Raw genomic sequence first — 17,952 nt, 5'->3', positions numbered from 1 at the left:
TGTCCCACACTGACCCTGCCACCCAGTCCCCTCCCCAGCTGTGACCAGGGCCATCATTTGTTGGTGGCCTTGCAGAGACACTTTGCTGATGTGCAAGCAGAGGCTGAGGAGGAGGTGTGGGAGGACCCTGGGAGGGTCTTCCTGGCAGATGGAACAGGGAGAGGGAAAGCTGAGTCCAGGCCCCGCCCCAGACCCTCCTAGACAATGTCTTTTTATTAAGATCCCTGGGTCCATGTGCCCCTTATGGTTTGAGAAGGGCTGGTGTAGACAAGAGAACTGGACGGCAGCCAGGAGATGGGGCTCTAGTCTAGTGCCAGCTCTGAGCAAGTCACTTAACTTCTCTGGGCCTCAGTGTTCTCATCTGTGGAGTGGGGACACCCTCACCTTCCTCCCCCGTCACCTGTGGGGAGGTGACGCTCTAATGCACTTCTCAGGAGCTCCCCTCGTCCTGTCCTTGGCAAGCTGAGCAGACACTAAAATGCCCCCACACCCGTCACTGGCCAGGCCGGGCCCCGGTGTCCCTGATCTTATCTGTCCTCTTCCAGGGTCGGCTGGTGCAAACCAGGAAGTCAGGTTACTTTCCGAGCTCGTCTGTGAAGCCCTGCCCCGTAGATGGAAGAGTGAGTACTTTCCACAGAAGCTTCCGGAGCACATGGCCAGGGCGCTGAGGGTTCTGAGAGCTGGCCTCACTTGGGACGTCCTGGGCTTGTTCAGGACACTGTCTGCCCAGCAGGCTGCTTCTGTGCCCTCCCATTGTCCAGCTGAAGGAGAAAGCCTTGCCGGCCAGGCCTTGCTGACAGGTCAGGGAGACCAGACAGCAGAGGAGGAAAAGCGTGACTAACTCACTGGGTGGCCTGGGGCAGGTTCTGTCCCCACCATGGGCCTCAGTTTCCCCATCTGCCTGGTAAATGGGGTGCAGAGGAGATAGGTAGCCTGTGAGGGTGTGCCCAGCCTGTGGCCCAGTGAGGGGAGGCCAGGGTGGGGGCTCCGGCCAGGGATGGGGTCTTGGGGGCGTGCAGCCTGCCACCTGGAGATCCATGCTGCTGCCGGCCACGCACCCCCTCAGGGCCTCAGACCCCTCTGCAGCAAAGAGCTGTCGGGTGTGCTGTCTCCACTGCTGAGAAATTCCTACCGCCTTTGGTCACTGCCCTCTCTGGGGACTCGGTGCACTGTTGGCTGGCTGTTACTCATTCATTCAGTCGGTCAATCATTGTCACACCTGCTGAGCATCTACTCAGAGATGGTCACCCAGCCGCTGCCCTCAGGGCCCTCACAGTGGCTCCAGGGCTCAGTCCACGTTTGTCCTGGTGGCAGGTGCTGGACCCGAGGGTGGGGTCGTTGCCGACAAGCCCCCTCCGGCCCCCACTCTGTGGATGGCCCTGGGTGTGGGGTGTTAACCCGAATGCTCTCTTTTTCAGCCCCCCATTGGCCGGCCGCCGTCCCGGGAGATCGACTACACCGCGTACCCTTGGTGAGTGGATCGGCACTGGGCCCTTGGCTGTGGGGTGTGGCCCCACAAGCTCAGGAGCAGGCTGGGTCTGGGCCCCGGCTTCCTCTCGCTGTCTCCAGGGCGGCTGAGCCCCGCTGCCCCCAGCCCCCTTCTCCTTCCTCGGCCCTAAACTGCCGGGGGCCTGCAAGGTCCTCTCTCCTCTGAGGTGCTGTTTCCCCATCACCAGAACAGATCGTCAGGTCCGAACATTTGGGAGAATGAAGCCCTTTTGTGTGTATCAGTTGAGTTCACCATATGAAATATATAAAAGGGGTCTGTTTAAGACAAAGTTTACAATCGCGTGACTTCTCATCCAGTTGCCGGATGAGAACAGCGAGGCCGTTTGCAGTAACGAAATTGTGAAGGTCGGTGTTTTAGGCATGTGTCACAGATGCATGTCAGCCTTGGGGTCCAGCTTTGATCACTGCCTGCTGGGTCACCGGGCTGCCTCGAAGAGTGACCGAGTGCCCAGCCCTTGGTGACAGTGGCTCCCTGCAGATGCTCGCCCCGCAGCCACCACAGAGTAATAGGCACTTTGAGTGTGGTGGCTCTCTGCCCCGGGAGTGTCTGCCCTTGTGGTCGCGGTTTGGGGTTTGTCCCTGAAGCCACCCCTGTGCCTGGCAGCACGCTGTGCCTGCACCTTCGGTGTCCCCAGCACCTTGGCTCGGGCACTCTGTCCATGTGGTCAAGAGGCCCCCGGGTCTGATCAGGGACGTCGTTCATGATGCACTGAGGTCTCATGTACCCCGTGAAGGACTGACTTGTGGTTTTCAGTTGACGGAGTGATAAAGGCCCGTTTAATTTTCTAATGTAGATTCTGTCCTGGGTGCCCAGTGTTTACGAAAGTCCCAGTTCCGCCTGACAGGTGGTGTGGACGGTACCAGGTTTTGTTTCGCGGGGGTGAGGGTGGGCTTGCCTTGCCCTCCCAGGGGCAAGTCTATGCAAAACCCATTCACGGAGATGTTCAGTGTGTTCCAACAGGATGCAAACTCCCACACATGAGCAGTTTTTCTTATTGCTTTTCCTTTTTTTTTTAAAGGTTTTATTTTTCCTTTCTCTCCCAAAGCTCCCCGGTACATAGTTGTGCATTCTCAGTTGTGGGTCCTTCCAGTTGTGGCATGTGGGACGCCGCCTCAGCACGGCTTGATGAGCAGTGCCATGTCTGTGCCCGGGATTCGAACTGGTGAAACCCTGGGCCACAGAAGCAGAGCGGGCAAACTGAACCCCTCGGCCATGGGGCCGGCCCCTGCTATTGCTTCTTAAGTAGTGAAAACTTAGAAATTTGATCTACTGTTCCTGTTACACTGAACACCTCTTGCAGGCCGAGGGTTCTGCAGAGCAGAAACCCCCCAGTGGATGGGTGAGGTCTGGGGTCCTTATCCCCTCCCCCATGATCTTTCCTGCGTCCGCTGTGTGCATGCAGATGCCCCTGGACCCACCCCCGTCTGGTCTCTCCCTCCTGTAGGGAGGGGCCACATTTCTTGGTGGGCTCATTTTGCAGATTAGACTTCTTCGTCCACCCTTCAGGCTGGTCAATGCTTCCACTCTCATTTCCTCTTTGGCCCCTAAGAGACTGTCTCGCTCCAGGTTTGCAGGCAACATGGAGAGGCAGCAGACCGACAACCTGCTCAAGTCCCATGCCAGCGGGACCTACCTGATCAGGGAGCGGCCGGCCGAGGCAGAGCGCTTTGCCATAAGCATCAAGTACGTCAAGGGGACCCCTCCCCAATGCGGTTCTGAACCACGGAGCCCACTGCCCTCCAGGTCCTGGGCTTGTAGGGCTGGGGGTGGCTGTGGAATGTATCGCTCAAACCAGACACTTGAGATGAAAGGGCATCTTCACTGGGTCTACACAACGTAGCAGCCCGAGACATGCCTGAACAATCCGGGCCCACTGTCAGCTCTGCCCAGACCTCTGGTGGGTCTGCCCCCACTCTTCAAAGACGGAGTCTGGCTGGCAGTTGATCCCTTCAGTGTAGGACGTCCAGTGGACAGGAGGCCACAGGCCAGCGGATAGAGGGCTCTGGTCTGCCGTGACCTCGATGGAAGAGCTCACGCAGGTGGCTTATGTCCAGGGAAGGCTGCCTCTGGTCTGCTGGGTGGGTGCTGGGCGGGGCAGGCCCTGTGACCAGGCCACGTCTGCAGCCTTCCAGCCTGGGGGCTTCTGGTTCGAGTAACAGGAGCCGACATGAGGGAGCAGAGAGGGGCTGTTCTGGAGGACACAGGAGGCCTCTTGGCCCTTAGGGGCAGGTGCAGGCCCGGCTCAGCAGGGCCGCGCCCAGGCCCTGAACACATGGCCCACGCCCGCTGCCCATCTCAGCTGCTGTTTGCTTCTTCTCGTGTGAACCAGCTCCCTCGACGTCTGCACCCAGTGGGTACAAGTGGTAGAAGTGGTGGGGGTCAGGATCAGGGCAACTAGAAGGAGCTGGAACCCAGGATGAGACCCCACAGGTGGGCCAACAGCACCAGGATCCCCACGGCCTTTCCAAGAGGCCCCACGATTGTTTGGGGTCTGAAACAAATGCACTGGCTCTAAAGTCCAGAGAATCCCAACGTTGAAAGTGACAAATGTCCAAGAAGAGGTCAGCTGGACGTGACCCAGCTTACCTAATACTGAGGACCTGCTCTCGAGCAGAGGTCAGTGGTACCTGCCGTGGGCGGTGGGAGCATCGTAAGGAGTGTGACACAGTGCAGGTGGGGCCTGTCAGTGACAGTCTCCATAGGGCCCTGGGAGAAACGTGCAATGTGGGGCATGGTGGTAGGTCTGGGGTGGAGGCTGGAGGCCAGCACCAAGCAGAGAAGTGGCAGAGACATCACTTGCCTGATAGGAATTGGCATAGCACCTTCCGTGTGCCTGGCCTGCAGGCTCTGGAGTGGGGCTCAGACGGGCCTTGCCCCAGGAGCGTGGGGCGGGGCTGAGCACACTCTGCTCACTTTAATCCAGGAGAAACAGTGGGTGGTCCACAAAGGCCCCACAGGAGAGGAGACTGGGAAGCTGGGCATTCACAACCACTTATCCCATAAACTGGATTCTGGTGTTAAACCAACCTTGCATTCCTGCAATGTCCCGCTTGGCTGTGGTGTGAAGTCCTTTTGTGTGTTTGGTTTGTAGAGACGTGCACGTGGAGAGGTTTCATTTGCTAATGGTTTGTTGAGGATTTTTGCGTCTGTGCTCCTAAGGGATACTGGTGTGTGGTTTTCTTGTGACGTTTTTGTCTGGCTTTGGTGTCAGCTGGCAAAGGCTGGGCTGGTCTCTGGGAGGGAGGGATAGGAGGAGGCTCCAGGAAAGTCAGATTTGAATTGAGACCTGAAGAGGCAAGGTGGGGGTGGTGAGGATGGCAGGAAGGTGAGCATTCTGGGGAGAGGGGACAGCCTGTGCCAGGGCCTGGTGGGCTTGTGCTTGGCGTGTCTGAGGAGGAGCCTGGAGGCCTGGCTGGCTGGAGTGGAGGTGTGGAGGAAGAGACTTATGAAATGGTGTCAGCCCTGAGGGTGAGGCTGCTCCCCTCCGGCCTCATGGGCCAAGGTCAGACCTTCGACTTATACACCAGGCTGTGAAGGCCTCCCCAGGCGATGTGAGAAATGGAGAGAAGGGGAGGACGTGCCCAGTGCAGAGAAGGGAATGAGCAGAACCCTGAGATAGGAAGCCTCAGCGGGGCTGGAGGGAGGGGAGGTGTGGGGCTCCAGGGCCAGAGGCTGACCTGGGAGTTTGGGCTTCAAACGGGCAAAGTGGACCAACAGAGGGGAGGGCGAGTAGTAGGAGACAGGCCCAGGCTGGTGTGAGCCTGGAGGGGAGGGGAGGGGAGGGCAGGGCCATAAGAGTGGGAGGTGTGGCCGAGGCCAGGCTCTTTGCTCCAGCAAACATGCAGTGAGCCTGGACCCCCAGGGGGCTGGGGGCCACGTGGCCCACGTACTGACCTCCGTGGTCCGTGCGCTTTGCCCAGGTTCAACGACGAGGTGAAGCACATTAAGGTGGTGGAGAAGGACAGCTGGATCCACATCACAGAAGCAAAGAAATTTGAGAGCCTCTTGGTACGTGATCCCATGGCTCCCGCTGGCCTGGCCCCGAGCGTGGGAGGAGGGCCAGGCCTCCCCCTGCAGCCACACTGAGAAGGGGCAGCCTGCTGCACCCATGTCCTGCAGGCCAGGCTGTGGACTCTTCCCGGGGAGGAGCGAGTCATCCCAGTGTGGGAGAGACCCAGGAAGACGGGCTCGAAGGGCACCTTGGAACAGTTAGGGCCTTGTCACAGCCCCGAGGTGGGCCTTCTGTCCCCTGAAGTCCCCAGAGGGCCCAGTGGGTTGACTTTGGTGCACAGTGGCGGGAGAGGGCCCAGCCCACCCTGGCCACCAGCAGTCCCTTCACCCCAATCCTCCTACCAGAGCCAGAAAACATAGCACAATGAGGCTCCATCCGGGGCCTGGCCGTGTAGCCGACCTCACACAAGTGTGGCTTCCAATAGTCCCCCACCCCTCCCCGACCTGCCCCCACCTGCTCTCACCTGCTCCTGCCCCAGCTGACCCCACCTGCTCTGCCCCCACCTGCCCCTCCCCACCTGCCCCTCCCCCACCTGCCCCCACGTGACCCTCCCACACCTGACCCTACCTGCCTCTCCCTCCACTACCCCCTGACCCCTGTACCGCCCAGCCCAGCCAGAATGCAGTCAAAGGCGTAGTCCTTCTTAAGATGGTTTTAAAATCAGACCCATTCTTTCTTTTCTTGGTTACCCGGCTTCCCCGTACTGAGAACACTCGACTAGAGCATCAGAGCCCTTAGACACCCCGCTGTAGACACAGGAAAGCACAGAGTAAAGCAGTGACCCCCCACCCCCAAAAGACTGATGTTCACATTTCAGGGCGAGTCCTCCCGCCCTAAGTGTGGCCCGGGGGTGGCTTACACACAGCTTTTCCAAACAGCCCCGGGCCTCCTGCACCTCGTCCAGCCTGCTCTTCCACGTAGTCAACGTCCTCATTTAACAAGCCCCCTTCTTGCCCCGGCTGGCTGCTGTGTGGCGGGTGGTGGCTCAGATAGGCTGTTACTTCTGGAAGCACTTCCCTGGTGTAGGACACAGGGGGCTCCCGTTTTTCTCCATTACAAAGAGTGTTGTAGGAGTGTCCATGTCCCTCAATCTCTGCATCCTCCCTGATTTTGCCTTTAGACACATTTGGGAGAAAAATTTCTGGATCAAAGGTCTCTGGGATACTGCCCACTCACCCTGGGCTGGGGGCTGGGGGCTGGGGGGAGGGAAAGGAGTAGTTCTCGGGGGTCAAGAAGATGAGTCCTCGAGTGAACCTGAGGAGGTGGGAGAGGGAAACCAGGACACCCAGGAGGACTGCCAGGAGGCGGCGGCAGTGGTCAGTGAGCGTGTGTGTCCTGCAGGAGTTGGTGGAGTACTACCAGTGCCACTCGCTCAAGGAGAGCTTCAAGCAGCTGGACACCACGCTCAAGTACCCCTACAAGGCGCGGGAGCGTGCAGCCTCCAGGGCCTCCAGCCGGTCCCCAGGTAATGCCCGCACCCGCCGGCACCCCAGGGCTCACCCGGAGGTGCCCCCTCCATCCCACTTCCCACTGCCCAGGCTCCTACTGCCCACCTGCCCTCGAGAAAGGCTTTCTGTGGGCTGCACTGACCTGGGCCAGGAGCCCCTTCCCGATCCTCACCCCCAGGAGCAGTGGGCCATGGTCCCCCCGCCCGACACAAGCACCCTCTGGGCCAGGGTGCCCTGGTGGTCCCACGTGCCAAGTGGAGAGTGCTAGCTCTGAGTCGCTGCTCCGACTCTCGGTGCCTTTGCCTGGAGGTCGGCGTGGGGAGAGAGCAGGGCAGGTCCCGGCTGTCCTCAGATCCTTCTCTGAGCCCAGCCCCTTGGGGGCCTCCCGTGCAGGAGCCAGAGCCAGCCCCTCTGCTTGCAAATGGGCTCCACAGCCCAGGGCAGGGGCTGCTTGGAGTGAGGGGTGGGTGGGCCCAGAGCGTTGGGCATCCAGCCCAGGATTCTGTGCACTGAGGCACCTGCTTCCTCCAGCCGCAGGGCCTGCAGGGCCGCAGTCCCACCTGGGCAGAGCAGGCCAGGAGAGGACTGACCGGCCTTTCGTGAGCACCTACTGTGTGCTGGGCAAGGGGCTGGGCTCTTTGCACAAAGCAATCCTCACGCAAGCCCGCCCGCCTGCTTCGGGGTGGTGGTCCCGGCAAACAAGTGCAGGGAGGTGGGGTGAGGGCAGCTCACAGATGGCTGGGCCACTCCCGTGCCCGGGTGGGCCTGACCCCGTGCCGGCCCCTGTCCCTCTGGCCCCTGGGCAGGGCTGGGCTGCGTCCCCAGCCCCGGCTGTGCCTGCCTGCGAGTGCGCGCGCACGCCCCTGCGCCTCTCTCACATTCTCTCTGCCTCTTTGCAGCTTCCTGCGCCTCCTACAACTTTTCCCTTCTCAGTCCTCAGGGTCTGAGCTTTGCTTCTCAGGGCTCCTCCGCGCCCTTCTGGTCAGGTACCGCTGCTCCTGGGGCGGGGGGCCTGGCTGGGGCTGCCCACTGGCCCACAGCCCCCGCCTCAGTGTCCACAGCTGCCCGCAGCCTGGGGTGGGGTGTAGGCGGATGACACGGGATGGGGGGAAGGGACAGTGGGCGGGCGGGGCTGCTGCTGGCACCTGAGGACACAGTCAGGCCGGGCACTGCCCTCCTCCCTGCCACCCCTCTCAGACACGCTCACCCAGCGGCTGCTCCCCAGCTCATGAGCCGCTGTCTCTCTTGCTCCTCAAGAGCTTTGCCTCCAGTAGCGGCAGCCAGCCGGGTGGCCACCTCGGGGGAAGGCGGGAGCAGACCCGGGCGGGCCCCACTCGGCAGCTGTAAGGAGGAGCCGTGGGACTTGGGTGCAGGGGGATGGGGTCTCGGTTGGCCCCACCCGCATGGCCCTCCACTGCTGGAGTCAGAGTCCTCCCCGGCAGCTGCGTGTGTGACTCCACCGCAGTCATTGTCACCTGTCCATCAGGACACCTGGGTCCCGGGCCGAGCTGGTCCAGCTGGGTTTCCAGTTTGGTTTGGGGCTCTGGAATTGGAGACATGAGGGAATTCGGGTGCCAGCGCTCTGGGGTCCCATCCCAGGCACTCTGTAAGAGTGGAGGCTGGGAGTTGGCAGTGGTCACTCAGCTGTCCACCAGCCACAGGACGCCCATGCACCGGGCACACAGGGAGAGGCCCCGCAGGGGCTGTAACGGGCAGAGCATGGGCATCCACTCATCCCCACACACGCTCGTCTGTGATGGCCCCCAGTGGGAGTGGTGACTGCTATGACTCCCTTGACTGGGGGCGACCCAGATGGGCCACGGGCCCACAGGTTTGGGTGCCCACAGAGGAGCCAGGGGCCCTGTGGTTGGAGCCTGATCTGACCCTTCAGAGCCTTTCCGCTTGATGGCCCTCCTCTCACGGCCCAGGGCCAGCCCTGAGGGAAAGACCTAGCTCAGCCCAAGGGCCCCCAGTCCTGGCTGGGCCCTGCCCAGCAGCTGTGTGACGCTGTCCATCTCCCCCAACAGTGTTCACACCCCGAGTCATCGGCACGGCTGTGGCCAGGTACAACTTTGCTGCCCGGGACATGCGGGAGCTCTCACTGCGGGAGGGCGACGTGGTGAAAATCTACAGCCGCATCGGTGGTGACCAAGGCTGGTGGAAGGGCGAGACAAACGGACGGGTGAGTGCAGCTGGCCCCTTGCCCCTGGGCCCCATACGGGGTGGCCGGGCCTCATTGCGGCACTCAGGGAGGTGGGCTCGGGCAGGCTGGCACCACAGCAGGACTTTGCTCCAGCACCCGCTGATGGTGCCCAGGAGGCTGGGTGTCCACGGGCTCCAGACACTGACTATGAGCCCAAGGTCACCCAGCGAGGAAGCCAGGTTGGATCTGGACCCAAGCCTGTCTGACACCGTGTCTGTGCTTGGTCCTATTCTGTAGTCCTTGTGGTCACTGTAGGGAGACAGATTTTGTGTAGTCTTCAGGTCGTTTGCATGTGCCCAGGCCTCTCTGCAGGCAAGGAGGCCACAGGACTAAGACTAGGGCCCATGAGTCCTCGCTGGGCTCCTGCCATTTCCTAAGGCCCACTCAGCACCCACCCAGTGGTACTGGAGCTCCACCAACCACCGAGCAGGAAACGTTCCAGGTTTCCTTGGGGCTGCGGCTGCCTGCGGGCAGGCACGCTGGGCTGTGGAGGGTCAGGCAGCCTTGGCTCCCATCACTCGCCATTCCATTGCCAGGTGGTGGGAACTGGTCTGCCCCTTGGAGGCAGGACCTCGGGCCTGATCCATTTCCCACCTGGCAGCCCTTCAGAAGTGTGAGGCCGCCGAGTCCTAGCTGGCCAACCTAGAGAGCTGGGACCACTAGCTCCCAGGTGCCTCCTGGGGCTGTGTTTTAATAAGCACATAGCTGGGCCCTCAGCCCGATCGAGAGGCCAGCCAGTTTCCCTGGTGATTTCTGTGCAGACTTAAGTTTTAGATCCACTAGTTTACAGCATTACTAAATCTTCCTGCTGCCTTGACCCTGTTATTAGGAAATGTCTCTTTTTATCTCTGGCCGTCCTTCTTGCTGTAAAGTCTACTTTATCTGCTGTTAGAGAGACACTAGCCTTTTGAGGTCATCAGTGTTTTACATGGCCTACTTTTTTCTCTCTTGTATTACTTTCAGCTTTTCCCATGCTCTTATGTTTAAGCTAGATTAAGATACGACTTATTATAAACAGACTTTTTAAAGCCAGTCTGATCTGATACTTTGTTTTTTAATAGAAAAATGTATTCCATTTACATTTAGTGTAATTACTGAGCTATTTAGATTTAAATCTATCATCTTTCTGTTTATTTTCTATCGGTCGCATCTAGTTCTCCTTTTTTTCTCCTTTCTTGCCTACTTTTGGGTGAATCAATATTTTTTCTATTCCACGTCCCGTCCCTTGATTGGTTTGTTGGCTATGCATTCTTTTCCTGTTACGTAAGTGGTTACCTTAGAGGGTTACAACATGCACTTTGACTTCCGACAGACTATGTGAAATTAGTGCTGTGACTGCTTCCCAGACGATGCTAGGACCTTACAGCCTTTGACTGTATTCATTTTCCTCCCAACTTTTGTGCAGGTGTTGTCATGTATCCTAATTCTACATATTTTTTTAAACCCATGGGATGTTATTTTTGTTTCGAGTAGGTAGTGTCCATTTAGATTTACTACCTATTTCCCTTGCCTGGGGCTCCTCATTTCTTCCTGCCTTGTTGTGTGTCCACCAAGACCATGTTCCACGGCCCCAGGTTCCTTCCTCCTGGTGTGCTTTCAGTGTGAATCTGCTAATAAGTGATCAGTTTTTGTTCGATTTGAACACATCTTTATGTCATTTCTTTGTTAGTGTTCCCGTTGTAAAATGTTTGTAATTTATTTTGATGTAATTTCAAAGTTAAAGAAAAGTTGCTGTGGTACACAGAGCTCCTGCAAGCCCAGATTTGCAGGTTAGGAATGGTTCATCCATTTGCTTTATCGTTTGCTTTCCCCCTCTCTCTCTGTAACTGTGTGTATGCTTATTTTTCCCTAAACCATTTGAGAGTCAGTTGCAGAAATCATATCCCTTTCCCCCTAAACACTTCAGTGTGTATTTCCTGAGATCAAGAACATTCCCCTTTGATGCAGTGTGATTTCTAATCCACAGTCCACAGTGAATTCCTCCACTTGTCCCCAGAGTGTCTTCTCTGGCTATTTTCCCTGGCCTGGATCCATCCCAGACCATGAATTGCACTTACTTGCCATGACCCTCAACTTCCTTTCACCTGGGACAGTTCCTCAGTGTTTCTCTGTGTTACATGACTTTTTTTTTTTGTTTTTTTTTGGTGAGAAAGATAGACCCTGAGCTAACATCTGTTCCCAATCTTCCTCTATTTGCTTAAGGAAAATTGTTGCTGAGCTAACATCTGTACCAGTCTTCCTCTGTTTTGTACGTGGGACACAGCCACAGCATGGCTTGATGAGTGGTGTTCAGGTACACGCCCAGAACTGAACTGGCGAACCTCGGGTCACAAAAGCGGAGTGTGCAAATGCAACCACTACACAACTGGGCTGGCTTTACTTTGATGTTTTTGAAGAGCATGGGCCACTTATTTTTGTAGACGATTCCTCAATTTATGTTTGTTTGGTATTTTTTCCTGATCCACAGTGGGGATGTTGGGTCTTTATCAGTGCTGTGTCTCCTATCAGGAGACATACGGTGTCATTTTGTCCCTTTATTGTGACATTAACTCTAATTGCTTGGTTATGGTGTTATCTGCCAGGCTTCTCCACTGTGAAGTTACTGTCATTAATAAGTAATTTGCAGGGAAATACTTTGAAATCAGATAAATATCCCATTTCTCATCAAACTTTCACCTACCAGTATCATCATTCTTTGAATTTTACCTGTTCACCCTGCTTCCTTCATTTCTGTAGGAAAATCAGTCAACATCCTTCATGTTGCTCTTTTGAAGGAAATGTCTGTGCTGCTCCCTGCTGGGCTACATGTAAAAAAATGCCTTTGCTTTTCGTCAGATTTGCCACCATGTGCCCAGGTGTGGTTTTCTCTGGATTCACTCTGAGATTCGTGGAGATTTTTGAATCTGTGGCTTGATGTCCCTCATCAGTTTGGGGAATTTCTCTGGGTTGAGTCTCTGCTCTGTTTTCTTGTGTTTCTCTTTCCAGGGCTCTGTTCACACGGGTGTTATTTCTTCCACTGTGGCCCAGATGTTATTTGCACTGTGTTATGTGTTTTCATCCATTCTCCGGTTTTCCACCCAGTTACTCCATTGACCCGTCTTCCGGTTTATTAATCTTCTCTTCTGCTTGGTCTAATCTGCTGTTAAATCCTTCTTTTGGATTCTTAATGGCAGTAATTGCATATTTTTCATTTTTAGGATTTCTATTTAATTTCTGATTTCAGTTCTCTGCTAAAATTCCCTGCCTTTTTGTCACCTTTTGGAAACATGCAAATCAGAGTTATTTACCTTTCCTGGCAGATGACTCCAGCATCTGGATGACCTGTGGGCTGGTTTCTGTTGTCTGCGTTTTCTCCTAGTTTCTGTCACTTGGTCCTGATTGAATGCTGAGCTTGTGGATAGAACACCATCGAGGCTCTGGGTGATGTTGTTTTCCTCTGGAGAGGATTTCTTTTTTCTGGCTGCAGCTAGAGGATGGGCAGGTTGTCTAAAACAGCTCAGGGCTGGTGCATTTCAGGGTCGCTCCTACTCCTGGGCCATGGCTTCACCAGGCTCTCAGCCTCTTTGCAAGGCCTCTCTTGGGACAGGCCTGGCTTAGAGCTCCAGCCTTTTGAAGGGGCTTCCATCTCCACAGGCTCTACTCCCCCTCACCCCCACACATGTGCACACAGGCACACACACACCTGAGCCTGCCTTCTTTTTCAGATTGGCTGGTTTCCTTCAACGTATGTAGAAGAGGAGGGCGTCCAGTGACAGCAGGAACGCGGACAGGACTCGCCAGTATTCTTGGAAGAGTTACTCCAGCTCTGAAGTCTGTCCCTAGGTCCGCATCCCGGAGGAGAAATGCCCGCCAAGCTTCCAGTCTTCAACAGCCCGTACGGGTGGGGAGGGTGTTCAGAATCCTACACGTGAACCGTCCTACCACCAATCTGCCCTTGGTGGCCTGTCCTGGGTACGCTCCTTGTACATAGAGGAAATCGGGGCCAACCCTGCTGTGGCTGCCACACCTGAGCGCTGAAGAGAGGGAGCGCCAGTGGCATCCTGAGCCAGGTTCTGGGTGACAGCTGAGGCCAGAGCTCATCTTGCCCCTGTCTTGTTGAGATGGCATTCAGGAGCCTAGGTCTGAAAAGCAGATACTGTCCCAGAGAGGACTGGGGACAGCAGAGGGGTCCTTCCCCCACCCCTTCTGCTCAGCCCTTGGACTCTCAGCTCGCCCGCTTCTTGCTGCACCTGGGGGTGGCTTCAGGCCTTGAGAGGCAGAAGGGACCAGAGCCAGTCTGTTCTCTGCAGCCCCTGCTCAGCCCTAGCTGTGCTCAGGTGTCAGAGAAGAGAGCATTGCAGGGGGCCCTGTGCCGTCCCCCCACCACCTCATGTCCCTCTGCACCAGGGGCATGCAGAGAACCCCCCTCTCCCCCAGGGCAGGTCCCTCTCTCGGGAGGGGCCTTAGGAACGATGAAGTGGCTGACCCTACTCCTAGTCAATGGTACTGTTCTTTGCCCCGAATCCTAGGTGTGTGTCTGTCCTGTCCTGCTGCCAGGTAGATGCATCTTCTGTAAACCCTGACGGGGGTGGGACAAAAGGAGGGCTTTCCCTCACTCGGTCCCTGCTGCTCACACTCCTCCCCAGGAGGACGCCCCCCTGCTCCCGGGCAGGCGGCCCCCTCTGGGTCTCCTGTGCCCTTTGGTCCCTGAGGGCCTTCCCAGCCTTTGCACAGGAGGTCGGTTCCAGGCCCTTGGCAGATCTTCCTTCCGAGGGCTCCTGTAGCCCATGAGCTGGGCCTGTGGCCAGCCCAAAATAAGTGCTCTTGGGGGTGACTCTGCCCACTAACCCCCTGCTCCTGACTCCTCCTGGTCCTTGACCTCTGGCTGCCTTGGCCAGACCCTGTCTCCTCTGCCCAGATGTTGCATGAGACCTAGTGACACTCTCCCTCTGAGCTCTGTGCCAAAGCTACTGGTGAAACCTGGGCCACATGTGTCCCCTTATCGCTTCAGTCAGCTCCACAGCCCTGTGCAAGAAGCAGGGACCAGGCTGAGGCTGGGCGTTGGGAAGGCTGGCCCCTGCTGGGGGGGTGCTGGTTGCCACCCTGCACCCTGGGGTTCCTCTGAGGTCAGCCGCGTAGCCTCCACGCTTGGCTCACACCCCCAGCATCCTGGCACAGGGAGGAGGAGGGGAGGGGTCTGAGATGATGAGTGGCAGGGGGAAGAGAGAAGGCAGCCTGCAAAGGCTTGAGAAGTGAGGGTGAACAGGATCATGTTCGCAGGGCAGTGGGGCAAGGCGAGGAGGAATTGGCCTTAGAGGGAGCAGACCCGAATCCTCGTCGTCAGGGCGCACCCGGCACTTTGTGCACGACCCCTGGCTCGGCCCGCGCAGCACGAGCCCAGGCTGGAAGGGGAGAAAACCCGCCAGCCCCTTCTGTGTCTACTGTTGTCAGAAAGGTTTGGTTTTGTTGTTGTTGTTGTTGGGGGTTTTGTTTTGTTTTGTGTTTGGTTTAGCGTGTTTTCTTTTAAGGGGAAAAAAAAGTTTGTAATTATTTCATCCAAAGTTCCCTTTATGTGTCTGTGAATAATAAGGAAGAGATTTTATAATAATAAGCAAAGAAATGATGTATATTTGAGGCCATCGTGAAAGAAGTCATCATGGTAACAGGACATCGAGAAAATCTAACGTAGAACCTGGTTTTTGTGAATGTTTTGTTCTGTTTTTGTTTGTTTTGAAACTGTGTCTGGTTTGGTTTGTCTTCGCACTGCATGGAGCAGGAGAGGAGGGGCCGGCCGGGACGCGGGGGCTTCGGCAGGGACCGGGACGCCCTCGGGGGCTTCCGACCTGGGCCTGAGATTAGCTGTGAACACTTAGGAGCCCGACGCATGCGGGTCACGGATCTGGGGGTCCTGCAGCTGGTGGCGACCCCAAATGGAGCACATGCTGTACATTCGCCAACAGGTTTTTTCAGACCACAGTTTTTACTGCAAATAAACCTACATTCTTTTCTGCAGGAGCTCCTGGCCTTTCATGTGGGGAGGAGGGAGTGGCTGGAGTCCTCTGTCTGTGTCCAGCAGGGTCTGCCCCATCGGGATGCTGTTGGCCCAGGGGACAGTGGCCTGGATCAGACAGCCTCGGGCAGAGGCTGTGGGTCGAGAGGAGATGATGTTGCCAGCCTGCCAACCAGGCGTCTCCTCTGGGCTGGCACAGTGCCGTGGGCTCCCCCCCCAGCCTCCTGTGGATCCCCCCCAGCAGCTGTCAGCGGCTTCACCACTGTCTTCCTGTCTGGATGGGATTCAAACCCCAGCCTTGCCTCTTGGGCATGGGCCTGTCCTTCATCTCCTGAGACCCTGCTTTATATACACAAGTTCGAGGTAAAAATAATACTCTCTCTGGAGGGGGGGCTCTGTGGCCTATGATAGAAAAAGTCAGAATAGTAAGGTAGAGATTTATTCTCCCTCGTGGAGAAGCAGTCCAGAGGCAATGGTCCAGGGGTAGTTTGGTGCCGTCCTCCTGCTGAGCCCAGGCTCCTCTCATCCTCAGCATGTGCTTCCCTGCTCGTGGTTGCCTCCTGGTCCAAGGTGGCTGCTGGAGCTCCTGCCATGAAGGCCATGGGAAGAGGTGGAGGTCAGCACAATGCTTCCCCTTACCCTCCTTCTCAGAGCTTGAGCCTGTGGCCATTCCTGGCTTCATGGAGGGTGAAAATATAGGACTTGAGCTGAGTGCCCGGCCCAGAGAATACTGAGGTCCTGTTACTGAGGAGATGGGAGCATGGCCGTTGCTGTGGGCAGCCAGCCAGAGGACCCACCTTGGGTTGTGAGGGTCAGGTGAGACTCAGAGCCTGGTGCACACCTGGCACTCAGCAGATGTCAGTTTTTGTTACAAACGAGGGATGTGAGTTCACATGTTGGAGGAGACACAGCTAGAGAGTGTCAGAGCCTTCCGCAGCCCCCGTCTCCAGGACCCAGAGCTCCGGAGCCTGGCTCAAGCCAGTGTCCCCAAGAAGCTGAGGAGAGGCCCGCCTGTCCTGGGGCGGTCCCCTCTCTGAGAAATTCTCAGGCTGAGTCCCCCCAAGAGGCCTGGTTGTCCCAACACCACCTCCACGGAGAGCTGGCCTCCGGTCTGAGTTCTTCCGGCCTCAGGCAGGGGGATGGAAGGGCCGGGACCCTCACCCTCCAGCCTGGGCCCCCACCCCCATCCCCGCCCTGAGCAGGGGCCCCGCCAGCCTGGGCAGCCCTGGAGAGGCCCTGGCTGAGACGCGGGCACTGCAGTGGCTCGGGAAGCTTCCGGCGTCCACAGAAGCTGCGGGCGAACTGGAGGGATGGGGCCTTTGGGGGAGGGCATCCACAGCATCTGCTATGCGGTCCAGACCCATCTGAGGGCCCCGTGAGAACCGTGGTGGAGGCCCGGCAGGGAGGAGGGGCCACTGAGGACACCCTGGGACACCAGAAAGCAGACCTGAGTCAAATCCTCCCCGTCACTGAGGGCTGGCTGCCTGCCTGCGGGGCGCACAGGGCACACGTCGTGCCCCTTAGTTCTGACGGCCTTGGATTCCCCTCGGGCGGGCCGATGTGAAGGCCGCTGTGTCGTTCCCGGTGAAGGATGGAAAGAACCCACTTCTTGAAGGTGGAAACTGAGAAGTACACATGTCAAGTGATTTCTCTAAGGTCACACATGAGCCTTGCCCAGCTCGGCCGGACCCCAGAGCCCCTGTTCTCGGGGCTACAGCCTGTCCGGGGTCAGCTCCCAGGTCTCCCACACTCCCCCCGCAGACCAGGCCTCGGCCTCGGCTTCTCCCCATTATGACTGCCAGGAGGGACTGATGGGCCACGTGAAAATGCCCCCCAGGCTGCCCTCCAAGTCTTCCTGCCCCCCAGGCTGGACTCCGCTGGCCTGCAGAGGTGGTCACCCCCAAGCTGTGGGCACGACAACCCAGTCCAGGAAAGGGACCCCCTTCACAAAGGCCGGCACAGCTCTCCTCACTCACCCTCCCTCCTCTGCCCTGGCCTGTGCCCATGCAAAGGCCAAGCCACACGCATCTCCCTCTGTCCCTGGAGATGGTGGTGGGGCGGGTGGAGGACTGCCCCTGGACAGCTGAACAGCATCTCTGGAGTGGCCCCGGGCTCCCTGGCCCCCTCCCTCCTCTGGGGTCACTTTTCCTCTGTGGCCTGGGTGGAGTTCCCTGAACCACACTTGCTGTGAGCTGGCAGATGGTGGGGACAGACGGCAGGAGTGGGGAGCCCCTCCCTCGTCTCCTCCGGTCCATTCTGGGACATTCCCTCACCCCCTGCGTCGGCCGGCTTGGGCTGCTGTGACGTCATCCCACAGCCCGGGGAACTTAAACTACAGAAATCTATTTTCCCCTGGTTCCGGAGGCCAGGAGTGCAAGATGAAGGTGTCGGCAGGTTTGGTTTCTCCCAGGGTTCTGTCCCAGCTTGCAGGCGGCCGCCTTTTGGCTGTGTCCTCACCTGCTCTCTATGCACACATCCCATGTCTCCCGCTTCTCAAGAGGACCCCAATCCGGGAGGATTAGGGGCCCCCCTATGACCTCAGTTAACCTTGCTCATCTCTTTAAAGACCACCTCCAAATACAGTCACATTCTGAGATTAGGATGTGGACATCTTTGGGGGTCCATTATTCTGCCTACAGCAGTCGGTTAGATACTCTGAGCAATCCTCCTGATGAAAACAACAAAAATGATGAAAACATATTTCTAGTTTCATCAGTGAGCTGGTAATCAAGAAGAAACTCATGGACGCCAGAAGCTGAGTGAGGTCGGGTGCCCAGAGGGAGGAGCCGG

At 57.4% G+C, this 17,952-nt stretch overlaps 1 protein-coding gene across 4 annotated transcripts in view; it reads left to right on the top strand.

The window, feature by feature from the left end:
- VAV2 (vav guanine nucleotide exchange factor 2) overlaps nt 1-15,167 on the top strand; it is a 189,075-nt gene extending 173,908 nt beyond the window's left edge. For 2 of the 4 annotated variants that reach the window (XM_046670815.1, XM_046670811.1), the window contains exons 21-28: nt 546-620; nt 1,419-1,471; nt 3,077-3,193; nt 5,431-5,518; nt 6,864-6,987; nt 7,870-7,956; nt 8,998-9,152; nt 12,878-15,167. In XM_046670815.1, coding sequence (XP_046526771.1) covers nt 546-620; nt 1,419-1,471; nt 3,077-3,193; nt 5,431-5,518; nt 6,864-6,987; nt 7,870-7,956; nt 8,998-9,152; nt 12,878-12,925 — 747 coding nt within the window. In that variant the 3' untranslated portion in view covers nt 12,926-15,167. The remainder of the gene's footprint in view (nt 1-545; nt 621-1,418; nt 1,472-3,076; nt 3,194-5,430; nt 5,519-6,863; nt 6,988-7,869; nt 7,957-8,997; nt 9,153-12,877) is intronic. The other 2 variants (XM_046670830.1, XM_046670822.1) reach the window with 1 other exon arrangement.
- The last annotated feature ends 2,785 nt before the right edge of the window (nt 15,168-17,952 follow it).

This window comes from Equus quagga, chromosome 1, assembly GCF_021613505.1.
Source record: "Equus quagga isolate Etosha38 chromosome 1, UCLA_HA_Equagga_1.0, whole genome shotgun sequence".
Taxonomy (NCBI): Eukaryota; Metazoa; Chordata; class Mammalia; order Perissodactyla; family Equidae; genus Equus; species Equus quagga.
This window is presented reverse-complemented; position numbering and strand designations above follow the sequence as displayed.